This window comes from Gopherus flavomarginatus, chromosome 14 (genome assembly GCF_025201925.1).
Source record: "Gopherus flavomarginatus isolate rGopFla2 chromosome 14, rGopFla2.mat.asm, whole genome shotgun sequence".
Classification (NCBI taxonomy): Eukaryota; Metazoa; Chordata; order Testudines; family Testudinidae; genus Gopherus; species Gopherus flavomarginatus.
The window spans coordinates 38,542,965-38,565,857 of NC_066630.1; the positions used below are offsets into that span (position 1 = coordinate 38,542,965).

General features: G+C 42.8%; 1 protein-coding gene across 1 annotated transcript in view; it reads right to left on the reverse strand.

The window, feature by feature from the left end:
- LRRC36 (leucine rich repeat containing 36) overlaps positions 1-22,893 on the reverse strand; it is a 43,300-nt gene that overhangs the window by 18,714 nt on the left and 1,693 nt on the right. The window contains exons 2-8 of the mRNA XM_050923183.1: positions 18,409-18,536; positions 17,171-17,363; positions 12,379-12,478; positions 9,044-9,135; positions 8,256-8,401; positions 7,146-7,197; positions 3,457-3,924 (exon numbers count right to left, since the gene is read on the reverse strand). Of these exons, the coding sequence (XP_050779140.1) occupies positions 3,457-3,924; positions 7,146-7,197; positions 8,256-8,401; positions 9,044-9,135; positions 12,379-12,478; positions 17,171-17,363; positions 18,409-18,536 (1,179 nt within the window). The remainder of the gene's footprint in view (positions 1-3,456; positions 3,925-7,145; positions 7,198-8,255; positions 8,402-9,043; positions 9,136-12,378; positions 12,479-17,170; positions 17,364-18,408; positions 18,537-22,893) is intronic.

Consider the following 22,893-nt stretch of genomic DNA (forward strand, 5'->3'; position numbering starts at 1 on the left):
AATCTAATTAAACAAATATTAATTCAATTTTAGGCAAAATGTGGGAGATGCATCACTTTGCAGACATCTTGTCTGAAAGGAGGGTGTAGTCTTATGAAGCTGGCTGTGGAAAAGAGAGACGGGTCTACATGAAAACCTTTGATAGATATGTTCCCTTAAAAAAAGTCTTAATAAGTTTAGCCAATGGAGATTGATTATGCTTCAAGATTCTAGCCTCCACCCCCTTCATGCACGGGAAGCACTGTATACACAAGCTGTAAATGAAACAGTCCATGCAAGAATTCCTAGTTATGTACACAACACTGTAAAAGAACTTGACACAAAATATTAATCATTGGAAACAAAAGACTTTTGTTATCCCCTCATTGTAAGTTGTTTAAAGGTACCAGACCAGGTAGCTGGTTATCCCTCACTATTGTTTTCTTTTGCAATGAAGCCATTTGCAATAAATGTGAGAAACAGCCCTATGGTAAAGGGATCAAAATGCCTTCTGGATTAGAACAGAAAATAGCTTTGTACATGCTGATGAGGTCTTGTTTTTGCAGGCACGAGAAACCCTGTTAAAATGATAGAACAATGGACTTTGGAATGTGGGCAGGTATCAGGGATTCCACATGAACTACAACAAATCTGAAATGGTGGGAACTACTGTTCCTCAAAGGGTCAAACCAAACTGTTGTCAGCTACGTACATTTAAATGGGTAAAGAAATCTTAAATATTTTTAAGTATGTTGTGGAGAAACATAAAGAGCATTACTGTCTGATGCAGAATAAAATAATACAAGACTGGAAGAAATGGAAGAGCTATGACATTTCTTGGCTAAGTAGTGTAGCCATGATCATCATCTTGTCGTGTCCTCATATTACTTCCCACCATGTCCATGCACATGTGACTGCTAATCACTGCACTCTGCCAGATCACTGGAAGAGCATTTATTCTCAAGCTGCTGACATCACAGGAGATGCTTCATATTTTAAGGTTCTCTGCTACAGACACAGGTATTGGGGCCAGAAAGATATAGCCCCACTTGAGCATCACATCTTGTAGCTTAAAGTCATTTATGCTTGTAAGAAGTGGGATAAACAATTGCCAAATGGTAGGGTAGGAGATGATTGCATGCTGAGGACCGGTCATCTGTCCTCGACCATTGTGTCAAGATGCTTGATTGGAAAAATCAGCTTTCCAAGAAGAAGTGGCAGCTGCAGAAGATGCGGGAGGAGACGGATGCATTTTGTGATTTCTGCTCTTCTGTCTGGACGGGTCCTGGATACAAGGCATAAAAGCTGGATACCAGTGAGGATGCTGAGGGTGATACTGCTTTCTTTTTGTTGCTGGCATACAGAAGCCCAGAGACTTAAGCGTTGTCCTTAAATATTTGAGACTATACAGCCTATCATCTGTTTTGTCTGAAAACAGCAAAGGACCCTCAGACGGGAGGCCTTAAATGATCTGTTGAGTTGACCCTCTGGAGGACGAGAGCCATGAACACCTCTCCATAGCAATGGCCAAAGCCTGAGCAGCAGAGTCATCCCCATCTAGACGGCCTGGAGAGCTGTCCTGGCCACTAATTCTCCCTCATCCACTATTGCAGCAGACTCCTGTTTCATTTCATCCAGTAGCCTGTTCTTCACCCTTAAAACATTTCCCACAAGGTAAAATCATAACGACCCAGCACAGCCTGCTGGTTTGCAATCCTAAGTTGTAAACTTCCTGTGGAATACATTTTTCTTCCAAACAGATCCAATTTTTTTGCCTCTTTTCCTTTGGGAGTTGATGTCTGGTGGCGCTCTCTCTCTCTCATTAGCAGCAGAGAATACGAGGCAGCCTCAAGAGATATGGGTATACAGATATCCAAACCCCAGCAAGGGGACACAGTACAGTAGGGGGCAGAGAAGAGGGGATCTGCCCTAACACCTTGATGGGCTCAAGGATAGACCATTGATGGCAGGGCTTCTCTACAGGAACCTGCCAAGGCTAAAATGTTCACCGATCTGTGTGACTGGCTCATCTCAGGTGCTAAAATGCCTAGTTACGGCTCTGATCGAATTAATTTCTTTTTTTATTGTTAGAAGGTAAGCTTTGTATTGCACATTATTGGAAAGGTGTGGCCCCCCCTCCTACTCCTGGAGTTGTGGTACAGCAAAATATGGACTGTCCTTGTAATGGAAAAGCTTTCACATCAAGTACACGTACAAGAGAAGCATCAAAAAGAGTATAGGTGTTTAGACATTTGATCATGCTTTTTAGTGTGGAGGAAAGCTCACCAGCGAAGAAGACAGAATCTTTAGCCAGCTTCTTTGAATATTAACCTGATCCTCAATAAATAACATCTTATGCAGCATGTTAACATTTTATTGTAACTTTGCCTTAATAAAAAGAGGATGAAAGAAATCCACCTATGCTATTATATTAGGAATCTAAAAGAGGCTTCAATATGAATGATCTTGTGTTCAGGGCCCTGCAACTAGTCAAATATAGACCACACAACAGACCTAGAATCAGCCCATGACATAGAGGATAGAGAGGTAAAATCAAGGTCCTGTCTACTCCACAAATAAAATAGTCAGGGAGGCTGGTTAAAACGTATTTTTTAATTAACATGGTTCCAAGTCGTAATGTACATTGGCCCTTCACTGTGTTTGTCCAGATCAGGCTTTAGGCTGATTATGAGATTCCTCTGCTACCTGGAACTCTATCTGCAATCAGTTTAGGGGACAGCAGAGTTATAATCACGCTCCCTGATGTAGTTTTATCAAATACCCCAACAGCTATGTGGGTGAAGCCAGACAATCACTACACTCTCAAATGAACTCACATAGAAAAGTAATAGACAAACACACCATATCACCCCTGGGCCACCACTTCACAGAATGATCACTCCACACCTGATCTTTCAATACTCATCCTCAAGCGAAACCTACATAACATCTTCAAAAGGTGAGTCTGGGAACTGAAGTTCATGCTGCTAGACAATAAGAGCCATGGACGTAACAGGAAAACTGGTTTCATGGATCATCACAAAACCCTGTAATACACACCTGCCAGCTAACCTTTTAATGGCCCACTTCAAACTCTGTTCATATAAACAAGCTAACCCTTATTGCCTACTCTATCTCCAGTGACTTCCTATAACACGTTACCTCTTATGCTTAACTATCTGTCCCAACTTGTATTTAACTCAAACACTATGATTTCTTTCCTCAGATAGAAGAAGAGTTTTGCGTAGTTTGAAAATTTGTACCTTCCATAAGCGAAGCTGGTCCAATAACAGATTACCTCACCTTTCTTGTCTCTCTCATATCCTGGAACGAACATGGCTTTTATTTGTAGGTTAGCAAGGGCCTAACACTCATTTGGTGGCCACAAAAGTAGGAACGGCAGTAAATACAATCCTCTCTGCCATAGCCTGAACCTCTCAAAAGGAAAACCATTAAGACAAGTAAGTGTGTCTTTACCTGAACTGAGTTTTAAGAGGCTTCGGGTGCTATTGTCCATCTCAGTGTGCTGTGTCAGTAAATCACTACTAGTGGACTGTGAAGTTGTCTTCATTTCATTAGCAACGCTTACACCTGAATCTCGGAAATTTGTACTTCTCTTATCTTTTTGAAGTCTCTTAAAGTCCTTGTTCTGAGGGGTGGAGGAAAGGTAGAGGTGGTCATAACTATCTAGACTAGTATCTCTGTGTGACTTGTATGGGTTCGTTTTATTGGTGTCACTCAAATGAAGTCTCTTGGTTGAAGAAATGTCCTGGTTAAGGTAATAAGTATTAGGTTTTCCTACTAAGTCCTTCTCAAGAGAGGAGTCTAAGGAATCGTTTTCTGAAAAGGTCACCCGAAATCCTCCTCTTGTGAGTCCAGCTCTTATTTTGTCTGGGGAGCGCAGGGATGAACGCATTTGTGGTGGTGATGGAAGGGATCTGTATTCTGCCAAAAAACAAGCACAAACATAGGAGTAAAAATTGTGAAAACTGCAAAAAATTCACCGAAAGTTATTTTTACTCATATTCCAACCTCACACTTAAGTTGCCTGCATTTATAAGCCTCCTGTGAAGAACAACTGGCTCCCACAGAAAGAAGTCATAAGAAAGCAGGCACTTGAATATAATGTCTTATGTCGTACATACTTATGAAAACATACATTAGAGATGGAAAAGATCCATTTGATCTCAGCTATCCCTTCTCCTACAAGAACCAATTCAGGATTATTCCTTACAACATATTCCCCAGTGCTTGAAAAATTCCAGTATTAAATGTCTCAAATGATGGGGCTTCCGCCATTTCTCTTAAGTGCCACATTTGGATGCCCTGTCACCATTCACAATCATGTGCTTTTTGTAATGTTCATTGCCCCAAGAAATCTCCAACAACTTTCAAACAGTGGAAATGCAAAGAAAGTCACATACTTCTCGAGTGGACGTTGCAAGATCCAGTGCTAATGGCTTTGAAGTTTTAACTCTTTAGCTGGGACAAGTGAAGGGTGTGAGAGCTCAGACAACTTGGCAAGAGAGGACCCTGTGCAGTGGGAGGCATTGGTGAGCTGGCAGGGGACCTACGACGGAGAGGTCACTGCTCAGCTGAACCACTATCGATCTCTGCAGTTGTTCTTGTGAGCAGAGAGCAAAGTAGCACTTGAGAAAATCCTTCAGCAGGAAAATCCAGTCCTTGCTCTTCTGAGTTACAGACAACACCAACAGGGAGTGCTGGATATCGCCTAGCACAATTCCTGATGGGAAGACAACTCAGAACTGCTGTTCCAACTCTGGAAAAGAATCTATCTCCAAAGTGGCCAGACACAAAGAGTAGCCAAATCAGACAAAAGGTAAAAACAGCTTATGAAAACTTTTACAACAGATGACGCTCAGCTAGACCAGGCAGTTCTCTAAAACTTGGTGTCCACGTTTGTGTCAAATTGGATAGCCAAAGACAGCAGTCAGAAAGAAAAAATAATTCAATGTAGGGCCGGCCCCAGGCCAAAGGGCACCCCAGGCAAGGAACATCTTTGGCGCCCCCCCTCATTTGTTAAACTTTTGAATACCTTATTTTTTATTGCATTTGTAGCCCATTTGATTATTTTGATGCACGATTTACATGCATGATTTATCGGTCATATAAGACAATAAATTTGCACGCTAGGCTAGGATCTGTAAACTTGTATTTATTCATGTTAACAACAAAAACAGCACCCCAAGCTCAGTGCCCCCCCAACCCCAGCACCCCAGGCAGTTGTCTGGGTCACCTGCCCCTAAATCTGGCCCTGATCATATGTGATTGAGACCAACAGTGGAGAGTTCAACAGAAGCTATCAACATCTACAATTTGTTCCTCAGAAAGAGCAATCAGAGCAAAATCTACGGATGACAGATGCAGAAGAAGATTCAAGAATTCCGAACCGACCTCTGCTGGTCGTTGCAACTAATGGACTGCCAGATGATCAAGTTGTTATATGTTGTTACTAGTGTAATTAGAAAACCAGTAGAGAGAGAGTACCAATTCAGAGATACTTAACAGATTGAGCTGTACTTAACTTTAATGATAGGGTGATAGTGTACGTTAAGTAAATGGTAGGAATGTAAACCTTAGGAGATGTACAGTAACTCCTCACTTAATGTTGTAGTTCTGTTCCTGAAAAATGCGACTTTAAGCAAAACAGTGCTAAGCGAATCCAATTTCCCCATAAGAATTACTGTAAATGAGTGGGTTAGGGTTCAGGGAATTTTTTTCACCAGACAAAAAGTCTCTCTCTCTCTCTCTCTCTCTCTCTCTCTCTCTCTCTCTCTCACACACACACACACACACACACACACACACACACACACACACACACACACACACACACTTACACTTAATTTAACAAAAACAATTTAATACTGGTACACAGTGATGATGATTGTGAAGCTTGGTTGAGGTGGAGGAGTCAGAGGGTGGGATAGTTCCCTTACTGCTAAATGATAAACTAGCAATTGGCTGAGCGCTCAACGGTTAATACTTTCACTCTACACAAGGCAGCAGGAATGGAGGGAGATATGCACATTTCCCTTAAGTACACTGCCTTGTTAATTAGTTCTACTTGCTGAGACAGCAGCTGCTGCAAGCTCCCTCCATGTCCTGAGCCCTGTTGTGTCCCCCCTGCTCTATGGAAGATGGGGTAAGTGGGGTGAAGGAGCAGGGAGGAGGGGGACAACCTGACATTAGCCCCAATCTTCCTTCCCTCTCCTCTCCCCCCCACCCTGCACAGCAAGCAGGAGTCGCAGGGAGCAACTCCAAGGCAGAGGGCAGGAGCAGCACATGGCAGTGGGGAGAGGGAATCAGCTGAACTGCAGGCATCTGCTGCACAGGGAACTTAGGGGAGCAGGGAGCTGATAGTCCACCAAGCCCCCACCAGCTAGCTGCAACAGGCTGCTCTTCCTGCAAGCAGTAGACAAAGCAGACAGTTACCAAAGGGCGTTAGAAGGGAGCATTACACAACTTTAAAGAGCATGTTCCCTAATTGATCAGCAACGTAACAACGAAACAATGTTAACCGGGACGACTTTAAGTGAGGAGTTACAGTTAAGTATTCCATTAGTTTCAGTATTATACTGTTCAGCCACTAGATGGTGCTATGTGTAATATACCTTATTTAAGCTAACCTCAGCCATACCGGATCGAACAGTAAATGAACCTATAGTGACCATATGTGGTGTGTATTACTGAGCAGGAAGCGCTGTGGTCAGTCCAAACCTGGTTCAGAATCCTGACCTGTTTGTAGTAGCCCTTCAGCCTATTGTGTACAGGAAATACATGACAACTATATTCAGAGCACCACTTCTACTGGCACAGTCAATGAACAGATTCATAGATTCCCAAGGCCAGAAGGGACCACTGTGATCATCTAGTCTGATGTCCTGTGCAGCACAGGCCAGAGGATTTCCTGGAATTCATTCCTGTTTGCACAAGAGCAGACCTTTTAAAAAGCATCCAATCTGGATTTAAAATTTGCCAGTGACAGAGACTCCACCATCAGCAGTGATAAATTGTTCTAATGTCAATATTAGATTCAGCAGTGCAGCAGGATGAATTTGAAAGAGAATTACAGGATTATTATTGATATAGGAAAGAATTAAAAGTCCCAGTGTTGAAAGAAAATTGAAGATTGAAGCATTTACCATCTTCCAGGTGACTGTGATTCAGCAACTGTTTTCCTGCCACTTCTTCCAGCTGAAAAATATTTGAAACATCAGATCATGCACTTCGTACTGATCTAGAGGGTCCGAGTCATCCATTTATTAAAAGAAAATTTGAAAATGTGAAGCCTTGTGCTCCCTGAGTGAAAGGATTGCAACAGACAGGCTTTCTATGGCTACAGAGGCCACACTGATAACAAATTAGGTGCAGAACACAAGAGTGCAGGCTTGAACACAAATTTAAATGAAGCTTTTCTAACATGAAATCACTAGCACCAGGAATTCAAACCCACAGTATGTCCGCTTCATTGGAAGTCTGCATTAAGGTTAAGAATTTAAACACAAACATCAGGACAATCAAAAGTAAAGATTCCCACACCAAGGGGAACTAGCTCACACTGATGTCTGAAGTATTCTATATACCCATTTATGCTTTTAAGCTGATTGCTATAGGTACAATGAATCAGAGCATAGCCTCAGCTCAAGTAGCCCAAAGAGGATGGAAAATGGAGTTTCCCCTTGTGTATCCCCAGGTAGTGGCGGCAAGCCAGCGTGGAGGTACACCATCCAATCTTGCCAATATGGAGCACATGGGGAGAGCTAACAGCATGGCAAGAGCATGCGCCTCACCAATAAATTTGGGGCAATTATTACCATGTTAGAGCAAGCCATTCAGTGTGCCCTGGGATCAAGCTGTCTCAGGACAGGTGATCGAAAGCTATCTATGTGTACCAACTGGAGTTCTGGGACATCTGAGCTGGCCTAATCTGTGGACACCTTATTGTATCTGTAGGAGCCGTAACTATGAATTTCTTGACTACTGTGTATTTCAATTCCCAATCTTAAGGCTCTAGTCATAAAGATTTTTGCACTGAACTTCATGTGCTTTTTAAATGATGTTAAAGTAAAAGGAAAAAGCTAAGCTAAACTATACTATCCAGCCAATCTGCGCCCATGTTATATACAGCCGCTGAGGAAGGAAGGCAAAAAAAATTAAAGCATCACCAAAAATAGATACAAATCACTTAAAGAAGAGCAAGCAATGTGCAAGCATAGTGTTAGTGCTTAAACAACAACTCAAGAGTGTCTTACTTGGGTTCCCGGCATGTTGCTGCATTGTTTATTCTCTTTAGCTGAACTGCTGGCCTGTACTGCAGAAGCAGATGAAGCATTTAGTGAGGAATCCATTGCTTCGCATTTTAACAGAAGCTTATGAGTTAACTGCTTTTCGCTTGACTCTGTTAAAAAGAAAATAATTAGAAGCCATGACTCAACATTGTAGAGGTAACTAGAAAGCGGTTGCTTTATTATGGGAGAAGGGTCGATTCTCAGAAAGAACCACCTGATCATTGGCAATCTTCAAAAGCTCTCCCTAAAAAAGATGCACTGTGCACATAGTGAGTGCGCAAATGTCTGGGCTTTCGAGAGACAGCTCGAACAGGGGGCCAAAGGTCCCTGAAGTCCTGAGCTGCCAGTGACCAAAAAGGAAATGAAAATGGTTGGGAGTGCATTCTTTTTTAATACTCTTCAGGCTCAAATATTTGTGCTCACAAGGGGCACCTGCAGGACCCCAACTATCACTCCTTTAGAGAAGATTCCAACCTAGCAGCATGGGGGATGCACACAACCCAAAGTGTGGATCTACACAGCCAAATCTCAAAGGCAGTGCACTTTAGTTTTTCTACATGGACTGTAGTCAGTAGCTGAACTTTTTCCTTTTAAAGAGATGCTAATTATTGAGTGATTTCCAAAATTAGTCAGAATAAAACATGAGGTTTGGCTTCCTCCTGTATTTTCAATACCTGCATATTTCCAACTTTGTATACAAGCCTACTATACATCTTTATATTTGCTACATTAATTGATAAGAAGCAACTTACCAGTTTGATTTCTGCTGCTATCAATATCCAAACTAGGTCCTGAAGAAGTCCCTTTATCTACTGCATAGTTCTTCATTGTATTCTCCCTACAGCTGCAACCGAAAAGAGATTTACCAGGGTTAGGTGTGGAGTAATATGAGTAAGAGTGGCAGGATCGGGCCCTGCAACTGTACCCAAAGGTAATAGAATTTTAATATCCTGTTTACACTCCTTCTCTCCCTCAAAATGTCATTTCCTACCAATTACATTTTACAAAGAATACTCCCACTCTCTGGATGCAGGTACAGACAAGAAGAATATGACTGGTTTAAAGGGCATGCCATAGATACCAAAAGTCTCTGATCTACCACGTTCTCTTCTACCAAAATCCACTTCTACCACTGTCTATCCCAGCATAGAAAAGTGACAATTTTCTTAAGGCTGATCTATGCAAACATTTAGCTCCTGGCAATCTGGGGTGTAAATCTACCCCCCCAATACTTTGAGTGCTTTGATCCAGTCCTGTTTCAAAGTGGGGTAGGTCAAAGCACACTAAGGAACTGTTAGTGTGCATCAGCAGGGTCCACAGTTCCTTAGTGTGCTTTCATCACCTGCTTTGCAACTGCACTAGATCAAAATGCACTAAGGAACTGCTAATGCTTGTCTACATAGTGCATTAGCTGGGGTATAAATTCTAGCACACACAAGCATGTTGCATACTAACTGGCTGCGTGGACCCCCCTGGCATGCACTAAAAGTTCCCTAAGTGCACATGGACATAGTACTATTCAAAATGGGACTACATCATCATGCACTAAGGAACTTTTAAGTATCAGGGGGTAGCCACGTTAGTCTGTATCCACAAAAACAATAAGGAGTCCGGTGGCACCTTAAAGACTAACAGATGTATTTGGGCATAAGCTTTCATGGGTAAAGAACCTCTCAGATGCATCTGAAGAAGTGGTTTTTTTACCCACGAAAGCTTATGCCCAAATAAATCTGTTAGTCTTTAAGGTGTCACTGGACTCCTTGTTGTTTTTAAGGAACTTTTTACTGAGTGCCATCAGGGCCCTCATGGCCAGTTCATGTGCGACACTCTGGGGCACGCTAGAATTCACACCCCAGCTAGTGCACTTTAATGCACCATATAGACAAGCCCTCAGTGTGCATCAGCAGGCTCCGTATGGAAAGTTAGTGTGCAACATGTTAGCATGGGTAGATTCATGCCCCCAGCTTGCTGCGAACTACATGGTCATGTATACAAGCTCTTACATCAACTTAAAATGGATTCAGATCGGATGGTCTAATATTGCTTCCGTTGAAGACAATGGTAAAACAGCCAGTCCTGGAAGTGGCTGAGATCTCTAATTTTTCCCTGAAGACAGTGGGAGTTGGGAAACAATCATCACTGTTCAGGAGGCACTCAGAACCTCCTGGGACGGGGAACACAATGAGTTTAGTCAGAGACAGGGCAGAAAAATATGCTGAATATATCTCAGGGTTCAGGTACTCTATCCTCTCTCTGTATTGTTTCAGCTATGTAAATTCGATCAATATTTTGTTAAAATATTTGCAAAGAGTTATTGGTATGTAAATAGATTTTCAAGACTTGTATATGCCAATCTGGAACAGAGCCCTCTGCAGCATTTAAAATATTGTTGATTGTTACTTTGGTGAAGCAAGGAGAGAGAAGTACTATGAATAATGCTGTATGTTGAGTGGAAAAAGGAAGTCCCTCGCACTGTTGTATTTGGGTCCATTACAGAAGTTGTGCTGCAGGCAGAGTTGCTTTATACTTGTGAAAACTCAGTGGCCATGTTGTATAAAATTACCATCACTGAACAGACTGGTCTCTGTGTTTGAGTCTCTGGCTTTAATAAGATGAATATTCAACAGTTATACTACAGCTGAGAACAATGAGAAGCAGTGGCCATTATTGCTAAGGGCAATCTAAACTTCTTTCTTATAAGACCTGGGGAAATGGCAACTAATTATTTAAGGGCAGCCTGAGGCAACAAGCCTACAGAGAACAATGGGAAATGGGAGCCATTTTGTAAATGGACAATTCTTTGTGAGTGTCTCCGAAAGAGAAGATTCATTGACTGAGTCTCTGCTGACAAATACATTTTCTTTTATGAAAAATGGCAAAAATTCCCTTAACCCAACAATTTTTCCCCAAAACTACCTGTTGTCTCACATATGCTCAATTTTTTCCTCATAATTTTGGTGTAGATAGTCAACATTAGTTTAAAGATACATACTAGACCCGATTTTCAGAAGTGCTCAGTAGCCAGCAGCTCCCAATGAGAACAGCAGGAGCAGTCAGGTGCTGAGGTCTTTTGGAAATGTGGCCCATCAACAATAAACAGTTAAAACCCCTGCCAAATTTTAGTCAGAGATTAATTCAAAAAACGCATTAGAAATTTATGATAAGAAGCTAAAAAACCTACACAAAAAATTAAAAGGATATGAATTATCATGGTGTAAAATTTCATACAGAAAGACAACTATACGAAGAGACAAACAGAAATGGATCCCCCGTTTTAAGCCTATTTCAGCATGGAATTGCATTTATTGAGACATGACAAGCACTTGCATGTCTGGTGTTAATAAGACATTGCAAAACACTGCTGGCCCAATTTTTAAAAGAGCTCAGGTCCTATTTAGGCACCCAGCTGAAGCAGCCAGATTTTCAAAGGGAGAAAATCTTGCCACTTGAGTTAGGCACCTAACAGGAATCTGGGCTCTTTTCAATAGCTTGCCCTTTATATTCAGAGAAATTATATACTTGTGCATGCCAGTTAATCATGTTGCTTGTTACCTTTCGTAGCATAACCAAAGCAATATATTTTGTAGTACAAGTACAACTTATGGTGCTGTATTTATAAAACAAAGAACTAAGACAATTTAGCAGAAAGCTGAGTTGAATAAAACAAAACCCTATGAATCAGCAAATTGACACAAAGCAAAGAAAGACAGATTACCCAATGATATAGCTTAAGTGTGTTCCATAATATTCCCTTCTGTTGTAGCGCTTTTAGTCACTTTTTAGATAATCAGTTGAACAGATTTAGGCAGAACAATAAAGTACTAATCATTGTTTACAGCCCATGATTTCTACAGCAGGTAATTCCAAGAGATAGTAACTATTTACCATCAGGACCAAACTGAAATCAGTGGTGTGCCATCTGCTTACCCAAAGCTGAATTTGGCCCAGAAACTCATGGGTATGTCTACACAGGGATAAAGGTGGAGGGTTTGTTATATTTATTTCCAGGGACTTTGTCTACATGGCAAAGGAACATCAAGTCGCTACGTAGGGTACTATCAATTAAATACAAAGCAAACATGCTTACCTTATGCTTTCTTTTTCAGAAAATAAACTCTCCTCTTTTCTCTTGAGGCCAAAATGCAGTATGGCAGCTTTTCTTTCACTCTCCCTAACTATTCTGTCATCTAAAAAGAGGGAAGATTATTTGAACATTTGTAGATTTCTTTTTGCATATAAGCACACTAGTGTTACAGTATAGCCCTGACGACTGTTATCACAAGTGTAAGCAAAAACAGACTCTAGAAATTGCACAGCAACAGCCCGTATACTGCATAACCACAACTCGAGAAAGTAAAATATTAACATTTAAAGCCTTTCCCACACCAGGTGAAATTCCATTAATTATTAGAAAACTGATAACAGATTAACCTAACCCAAGATTAAAGATACATATAACCCCATTTGGAATGTATGGGACAGTCTCACAGTGCAGCTGCTAATATTATTACAGAAGTATTTCCATATGAATACTCAGTGTATCAATTTATTAGCAAGTTAATTCAAAATCAGAAGGGAAATAATTTCTAAGATTCTGATAAATTGTTTATTACTCATTGCCCAAATTTGTGTATTTAGTGTCACCAAGAAACGTAAGATGAATGCACTGAATTTTTTTGTTTGTGAGAGTGGTACCAACTGTTTAAATTATGATTACATAAACAACTCCACTCTACCCTCCCTCCCCCTTTCAATTACTTATAACTTTCTTAAACGTACACTTTCAGGCTGTAATTTTCAGACATTACGCTAACGTGTGCTATATACACTTAAGATAGCTCTGCCAAGCTAGCCTAGCTCAATTAAAAGGAGCCATACTGCAAAGTAACACAAAAGTTGCTGTGTCCACAGAGCTGAAGCTTCACTCACTCATGTGTGGAGCTAAGGATTTGCCTATGTGGTACGGTAATGCGCTCTATGGATGTGTGATTTCTAAAGCGCACTAACATGTAGCACATTAATTGGGCTGCACAGGCCCTGCTGGTGAGCTTTAACGTCGTGCTGCCTGAAATAGTATTACATTAAGATGCATTATGGGATTTTAGTGTGCACCTGCATTGTCTACACAGATCAATTGATGCACAATACATTAGTGCGCTTTAGAAATCACAACCCCATAGAGCGCATCACCCCACTATGTAGTCAAGCCCTTAGACGTCAGTGGCCATATTCCAAGGTTCTTTGCACTGCAGTAAGCTGATGGTGGTGATTTTGGCACCAGACAAAAACCTGTGGCTAGAGAGATGTTTGTGGGGTTAAGGGCAGAACATTGGAAGTGGAGGCTACTGGAAGAGTTAGAGCACAAGCAGTGGGGCCTAGCAGCCTCCAGCCTTTTGGAGTGAAAGTTCTATCAGCTCAAGATGGAAAGAAGTTACAGTCTGCTCCCCTTCCTGTCACTGGGTGTGCTGTCTCCAGATCACATCCTGTGACTAGTAAACAGAGATCTCACCTTTCCCCGGCAGGTAATCTCCATGTCAGAGTTCTAGGCTGAAACATGGAGATCTCTGACTAAAAGATACATTAGCTGCTGGGACTCTCAGCGGTGTTCTAAACTGGGGGTGGGGGTAAGTAATACAGCATGTACTGTGCACATTACTAGCACTTTGGGGTGCTTCTGTAGCTCATAAGTACCCAGGAACATTTTGCCCAATAATGCTGAAATTATCACTTCATTGTCCCTTCATTCATTCATAAATTTATATCAGCACACATGAGCAGGCAACACTCCACGATAAACAATCAGCAGGTCTGAAGAAGACAAAATGCAAGTCTCTCACGCTACCGAAAGGCCCATCAATGGAACCCCTGTTCCTTAGCAAAACTCCAATCCCTGTTACATTAAGTCAAAGATTTTCAAATGGCTTCTCAATTCAATAAGTCTTTTAGTCTATGTCATGAAGCTTTCCAGACTCTGGCTCCGGCTGACCACTGGAGGGAAATGCCCAGAGATGTGGCTCTCCATGGAGAATAGCCCCCTACACACCACAAACAGTCTAACCCAAGGAACCAAGAAGATTGTAAGTCCTGCAATAGGATATATTAGAGGGAGATCTCCCAGACGAGAGAGTCCCATTCCGGGCTTTAAAGACCATAACTAACCCCCTGAATTGCACTCAAAGAATAATCCGATAGCCCAGTACAGAGCACTGGTGTTACATGCTCAGCAGCTCACCCTCCTTAAGAAGTGTGTTACACAGTATTCTGCACGAGTTGAAATCTTGAGGTATTTTTCAGGGACAGCCAGAAGCAGAGCACATTTTCGTCACTTGGCTAGGCATGTGATGAGCTGAGATGTCCCTCTTTCTCCCTGTTCTTATTCCCTTACTCTTCTTAACTCCTCTTTGTCCCCCTAGCTCACTCCACTTAAAATAAATAGCTCAACAACAACAACATGTAACTAACACAAAATCGAGCATTCATTGGTTTATATGTTATAGCCCCATCCCCATCCCTTCATTTGTTTAGGTCTTTTAAATCCTAAGCCCTCCAGGGCAGGAACAGTCTATGTCTGCAGGACCCAACACAATACGTCCCAAATCCCCCAATATGCTACAGAACTACCTGAGCCAATTTGATGTTGTTACAGAGACTGAGAGACCCCAGATGAATATAATAAAATCAGTGCAGACATTGGTTACAGGGTGACTGACTCTTTAAGAGGGAGCAGGGCCAGTGTACCTGTGCTGCACCAGCTGACCCAGGGCTGGTCTACCCTTAAAACACTGCACAAGGGCAGCTGTGCTGCTCTAGCGCTTCAGGGAAGATGCTACCTATGCTGAAAGCATAGATACTCTATCTCCCCCAGAGGTGGCAGCTTTGCCAATGGGAGAAGCTCTCCCATCAACATAGCACAGTCTACACCAGGGGTTAGGTTGGAATACCTTATAGCAACCTAATTTCTTAGTGCAGACCTGGCCCCAGATTAGGCTTTAAAGGAGGGCCCTTGACCTGGGGAAGTAAGAAAGACCTGATGAGTCAAAACTAGGAAGCCAGGTTTCCAGAGTCCCCTGGGAGAGGAGGCAGAATGAGTGCCTGAACGGTAAAGAGAAAATATCCCCTAGGACTTATAGCCCAGCGTGAACTGCAGAACTGTGTTTGTTTAAGTTTGGGACAATAAAGCCATCTAAAAGAGACTCTGGGTGTGTGTGGCAATGGATCCTTTTCAGGCTGGGGAGAAGCCTGGCCTCGTTACAACATTGAAATTGATGTTCACAGCAAAACACCTGATGATTCCACAGCCAGGCCTAAAAAAATCTAAGTCAAGGTAGGGAGGAATTCAAGGGAGCAGAGTGGTGCTGTTCATTACTATGGCTCCAACAGAGATTTTAAGCTAGGATCTAAATACCAATAGTTAACTTTTCAAGTGTGTCTCTGAATTAGGAGCTTAACTTCCACTGACTTTGAATATGGTCTAGGCTTTCTTGTGCTGGAATCACTTTTGAAAAGGGACTGAGGCCTGGTCTATGCTACAGGATTAGGTCGACATAAGCAGCCTTGTGTTGCCGTAGCTGTGGAAGGGTCTTCACTTAAATTTGGCTCTCGCTGACATAAGTGCCTCTCTATGCTGATGTAGTAACACCACCATCCCAAGCGGCACAGAGTCACAGTTGATGTAATTAGGTGGCCGCAGTGGCAGTGTAGAGGCTGCATTACTTACAACTGTTACAGCAGCCATCCCACAATGCCCCACGCTCACAATACAACTGATAACAAGCGCTCCTGGTGAGGACGCAACTACTCTTACAAGGAGCCAAGCATGTGTGCACACCAGTGATTTAATAACTGTGGTGTCTGTATGCTGACTTAAGTTAGGTCGACAAAGTTTTGTCATGTGGACATGGCCCAAGTTACTAAAGGCTCTTTAAAATTTTAGCCCAAGTATATGTACTTACCTTAGTCCATTTTTGGGGCTGGAGTGCCTCATACATGCTAAGATAGGGGCAGAATTATTAGCCACACTTCTCCCTGACTCAGTCGCTGTGCACTGAATTGAGTATCCAAACGGAGAAAGGCTTGCCAGCACAGGGCATACTTCACTTTACAGTCTACTGCCATGGCAACAGCCTGCGAAGTCAGACATACTGCTTTGACTTCAGCTCTTTCACATGGATTCTGTAGTGAAGTCATAAACTTGCTTTTAGCTTCAGTTATTTCCATAGCAACAGACTGCAACGTGATACATTCAGGACAAAGGCTTAATTCTAGATCGAGCATAAAGTTATGCTGGGGTCTAATCAAGTACCTTCAAACAGTTGGAAAAACACAGAATTATAAAAAATTAAACTGGAAGGCAGCTCTGCACAGGCTGTAGACACAGTCCTTACACACAGCAGAAAAGATTGTAGACAAGGGCTGAGCCTTTAAGAAGCAACACAGCAATGAACAACTTTGTGGCTGAGTCAGCATTACTAGAATGCCTTATGTTTTTCATTTGCTTTGCTGAGGATTTAAATTTGTAGTTGTACATTTGTAAAGTTACATTTATACAATTGTTCGTTTTGATTTTCTAAGAACAGGAAAAATACTGAGCTGTTAAAACTTGAGGAGCTTGTAAGTTCTCTGAACCACAACTATGGGAACGGTAGAGATTACCGGTTTTGCCAGCTTTACCTGCAGAACTTGGAAGAACCACAATCTGCATGATTATAAACTCAGCAAGAAGGCAGGAGCCTGAGGAGCTGACAAACAACATGGGAGAAATCCTCCTCCTTCCCATGGTGCGTTTGAACTGCCACAACAGTTTATGACACTGATCCAGTAATAGTAGATTTCTGCTATTGAATACCTTTTCTTCAGCATTCAACAGTAGTATCTCTCACCCAGTTTTTCCAGGGCTTGTAGCGTGTAGACAGCGAACAGTCTATAATCTGATTCTTTTCTGGTAACGGGGTTGAGGCGCAGATCCAGCTCTGAGAGGACTGGTAATGTTTGGAGGCGTGACACTTCCAGCAAGGATGAGATATGATTGTAATATAAATTCAGATTTTGTAACAAATATAAATATTCAATACCCTGTAAGGAGAAAAACAAAGTTATATATTTAAAAGAGTAGCAGCATGATATAGTCTTTAGCGCACTAAACAGGGAGACTTCCTCAGACTTACTGTGGCACATTGGTCAAGTCTTTTACATTCTTTGCACATCGATTTCCCTATATGTAAACTGGTGATAATTATGTATAGCTTGGCAAAGCACAGGGAGATATTCAGATAAAAGGCACTCTAAAAGGACTATTATCCTGTGATCCAAATAAAGATGGAAAGCAATACAGGATAACCTCTGATAAGCAAACATCATTTAGCCAATCAGTTCTGAATGGGTTCACTTTCTCCCAATTGCCTTTCACAGCACATGTGGTTTACCACACACACATTTGTCTGAATATTTTGGAGAAATATTCATTTCTACTGAACTTTTTTGGGGGGGACTTTTGTTACCTGGAAAGGTGATTGAACTCTGAGAGTGACCCAGCTGTAGTAAGTGGAAATGGAGGCAAGGAGCTGTAGCAACACAATGGGGTGCTTTGGAGGTGGCAAGCCAGCCATACTTGCTAAGAGACGTTTGACTGCAGAGAAAGTCAACCCAGAGGAAAAGGAGCTAAGAAAAACTGTAGAATGGTTACTCTGAACCTAAGGAGCTAGACATCTTTATGAGTGCTTGTCTACCCTGCTGAAAAGGGAGGTACAATTTCTTTTGGGTTTTTTTGGTTGATACTATATAGTCAGGAGCGAAGCCCTTTGGGTTTTTTTGGTTCATTGTTTTTTTCGCTTGCTTTGTCATGAGGGAGAACTGGAATTGTTTTTACAGGGCCCAAATTAATTTCCTGACCTCAGAGAAGGAAACAGAACTCTTTGCCTGGAGGAATGGGACTGACAGGTTACCAAAAGGGTAATCATGAAGAGTTTTCCCTGCCTGAGTGAAAGAAAACTGGTTTGTTTTAATCAGGTTATCAGATTGACTAGATTTTTTTAAAAATTAATTGTTAATCCTTTATAACACCAAACCTCTTACAAAATATCTTGAGGTTGCAGAGTTCAACAGAGAATGGGGAACTTACCTCTAGACTGACAATCATATTTCTGGACAAATCTAATGATTGCAAGCTTTTAAAATTTTTGAAGGCATCTCCAAGGGAGTGGATTTTCCCTTCATATGTTCCCTGCAGTGAGAGGGACTCCACCTGTTCTGAAAGGAAAGAACTTGTAAAGGTCCTAAGGTCTCTTCTAGTTTTCTAAAAACTGAATGTAACTTATATTTTAGACCATCCAATAACTCCAGTTTCATCAGCTGCTTGTATGTGCAAGAGCCTCACTTTTTCATTTTTAGAGGTCTCTCTCGTTCAGTAACAGGGAGCTGAAGTGCCCTTTTCTGAGAGAAAATCTGACCGTGCCAGAATTCTGTGGTGAATGCCCCAACTGCCCTAGAAGAGGGGGAAAATCACAGTAATACTTCCTTTAAAATAACCCTTATTTCAGGACTGTAGTGTTCGGACCCACCATAGAAAACTGACTTATGTTGCAGGTTTCATACCCTTTAGAGCTCCACAGGGGAACTAGTCTGGAGGGGAAATGGGCAACTCTATTCTGCTGGTGTCTGTTACCATGACCCAACATTATCTACACTAGGGGAAATGCTCTGCACTGTTAAAGTAAGTGGGCGAGTCCTTATTTAAAAAAAAAAGTACCATAACACACTTATGGTACTTCCTCAAAAAGTGCCAGAATGGTGTTCCAAAGCATTCTGGCATGACTTGACCCCTGGGTAGAGTGTTTACTCCAGGTCTGCCATGCCCTGCTGGCTTCTCATCAAGTTTCTCTTTCAGTTGTCTATCAGCATCTGGATACACCTTGGGTCAATCTTGAGCTACTACTGTCATTCAAGTCATAATATGAAGCCTGTGGCAGGATGGACTAGTCCAGAGGGTCCCTACTGGAGGCCTCATGGCCCTGTGTCTCCCTGCCCCAAAATAGAGTAGCGAGAAGTCCTCCAAGCAGCCTAGAGTGGCTGCAGAGGAGCAGCCAACCAGACGGGCTGCTGGAGTGACCAATAAGGGGCCAGATAAAAGGCAAGCAGCAGAGCAGAGTCTTCAGTTGCCCTATGGAGCTTGATGAGGGAGGACTGGGTGCTTGGCTGACTAGACAAACAGGACCAGGACCAAGGACAGCTCACTGCAGAGAGCTCACCAGACAGAACCACCCAGGGAAGGCTGCCAAAGACTGGGTGCCTGGCTGTCTGGATAGAATAGCAGCAGGACCACAAGAAGCTTAGGGTGGGCAGGCTGAGCCCCGGAGGACTGAGCACAGAACCTGGCCAGACCAGATAAGGGTACCGAGATGAGTCCTGCTAATCTGGTTGCGGACTGAGTCCAGGGAGGGCTGCTGAAAAGGACACCAGCTGAGGGTACCAAGATGGGCTCGGGCTGGGTGGTTGAAGAAGGCGGTGCCTCTGGAAAGAAGCCTAAGAGAGATGGCCCCATACCAGGGCCAGGATAAGAACCCAGGACTCTATACGCTGGAAGTGGGGACAGCGTATGCAGCTTGGCTGGTGGGCTGAGTTGCCGAAGACTTGCCAAAAGAACCACTGGCTGGGGGTGCTCACGAGAGGTAGGTGCCACCTTGTTGAAAAAACTAAAATCAAACACAGGATCACACCCAACCAACCAAAGGGGGCCGCCCCTGAAAAGAACTGTGATTGCAGGTACATCGGCCAAAGAAAGGGGGCACTTATGAGACGCAAGTGCCAACCCCATTAAAAAGACCAAGCGTGGATACGCTTTGCAAGAACTCAATTGAAGAAAGCAATGTTTAAGGGATTTGCTGCAAAAAGATTTTGCTGTATATTAAAGACTACGAATTACTTCCACAGCAGCTCAGTCTCAGCCTGGAGTTTGTTTGCATTGAACTTTAGAAGATTAGGTCTCCTGACAGCAGGTGATAACTGTAAATTGTTATGATCGCTCTCTTCCTGTGTGACCTGATCATATACTATAGCTAGGGTGACCAGATGTCCCGTTTTTAAAGGGACAGTCCCCCTTTTTGGAACTTTTTCTTATATAGGTGCCTATTACCCCCCACCTCCCATCCCGTTTTTTCACAGTAGCTATCTGGTCACCCTAACTATACCTGGCTTAATGTGCATCCTTTCTCAGCATCTCTGGATGTCATGAAGTAGTCTGTAGTTCTCTCTCCTTTGATATGGCTAACATTATACAGCTACAGCAATGAAAGAAATTGAATCCTTGCCATTCCAGATTTTTTTTTTATTAACCTGTTGACTGCATACACTCAATTGATCTCACTACTGCCAAACTACCATAACCACACATTGACTGTGTAGCCAGCCTTGGGAACATTCAGCCAAGAATTAATTTTTGTTCAGAGCAGGGCTTGAAAACTGTACTGTTGCTAGTAGGCATATTTTCCTGGAAACTGCCATCAACTACTGCAGAACTGAGTTTTTTTTTAAAAATAAACTACAGCTGTCAGCTCTTATGGCTACAAACAAAACTTCTCAGTCATAACCAGAGTGTAACAGATGCAGTGCTGTCTGTGTGAATTTGCAGATAGTGCCAGCGCCTTTGTCGCTGTTCAGAGCCTTTCCATGCAGCAGCTGAGTGAAAACTAACCTGGTTCTCCTCTGTTTTCACTACTGCTATTCAGTATCTTGTGGCCAACCATGAAACTGACAAAAGTCTAATCAATTCCACTTTGCTGCTGCTCAGCAGAATGAGGGATTGGAGCTGTGTGCTGGAGAAGAAAACGGAAGATAAAGAGAGTAGGGAAGGATAAAGTAAGAAACCCCCATGCAACAGGTGGAAAGCTGAGGGAGGGATAAGGGGACACAAACCAATCCTTGCAGAAACCAGGAAGCTTCTGAATGAGAGGGATGAGCAGAAAATGACTATTCATGCTTGCTTCACACAGCAGGTTGGGGACTGGAAGGTGTTGGCTTTTCACTTGGGTAATGACATGGGACAGTAGGAAGTTTTCACCTTTCACACAGGCATTTGGCTAGAGGGATTAGTCCTCTGTGATGTGTATGGTGAAATTTCACCGCTCCTATGTGTGAGCAGTGTGTAGTAGTGGCTGCATGGATGAGTGTACAATACGAGAGGGCACAGGAGGAAAGTGCGAGAAGAAAGATGAGAGAAAATGTAAGGGCTTTGAATCAGCTAGAATAGAGATTCAAATCTGGATCTATAGGAGTGCCCTAATTACTAGGCCAGGGCTACACACATGCCCACAATGACTGTCTTTATGCAAGGCTCAATCTGGTGGACTCAGGACGTGCCTACTGCATTGGGCCCTGCAGGGGAGATAGATGGGGAAAACCCTAGCTTGAGAATCCTGCCAGCGCTTAGTTGCCAAGTGTCAGGATGTAGGTGGCTCTGCTCGTGCACAGTGGCAGAAGCTTAGGCACCTAGGAACTGCAGCTGGCAGCTGAGCAATGTTTTTTCTGATGGGAGTGGGCCTAAGTGTTGGTCTTAGGCATTTTAAGAGGGAGTTAGCCACTTAAGTCCTCTTGTGAATCTAGCCATTGGGGGTGGGGGAGGTGCCTTCCTGCTGTTCATTGTTCATGAGTTGTCATACTCGGTGCCAATGGTATTTGCAGCATGCAAATGAGTGCACCAAAGGAGAGACATGTTTCTCTGACTGCACAGACTACGCATCATAGTACTGATTGTCAGATTTTTCCCCTTCAAAGATCCCTCTGAATCATACTACTGTTTTGTATCTGTGCACACGACTGCACGATGAATTAGAAAATGCTGCGAATACTATGCAGGTACTGTTTGTTCCCCACTATGTGCTTGCAGCACTTTGTCTATAGGAATGTATCACTTCAACAGGGCTTGTGGATCTTACACAAATGAGACCTTTGTGAGGGTCCCCCTGTTCAATACTATTTCAGCTATTGCCATGAACTTCAATTTTTTTATGGAAGTACGGAGGTACTAACAACTGCCAGGTAATGTATCAGAACCAGCATTGTACACTTCTATATAACCTGATGCTGACCTCCCACTGTTACAATGGACTAGCATATGGTTTCATATCAAAAAGACACCTTTTACTATTATTACTAAAATATTTAATTTGTCATACCTCAACGCATCATAAAACCCAGTGTCCTATTATGCTGGAGCTAAGCAAGCACAGATGTTGCCTTTTGACGTGGAGTATGGGAAACTTGCCACCCTTATCTTATGTGCATGGCTGCAGTATGCACTTGTACAGATGGCTACTAGCGCACATGCCCTGTTGAATGAGCGTAATTTCCTGGACGGTCAGACCTGGTACTCGCGTGCAATCACTGCTCCCTGGGTTCCTGTGCTTCCAGCCATCACTGTTCCACAAACAGCCCTGCTTACCCCAGTGTCCCCCAGTACCCCTTTGTGCACCACCACCCTACTGGCTGCCCCAATACCAGCCCCTGCTGCAGCCCCCAAATACCCTGTGACCCTGATTCTCCATCCCCCTCCATGCCCCTAGATCCTGCTGCTGCCCCCAAATACCCTGGAGCCCTGATTACTCCCCCATGC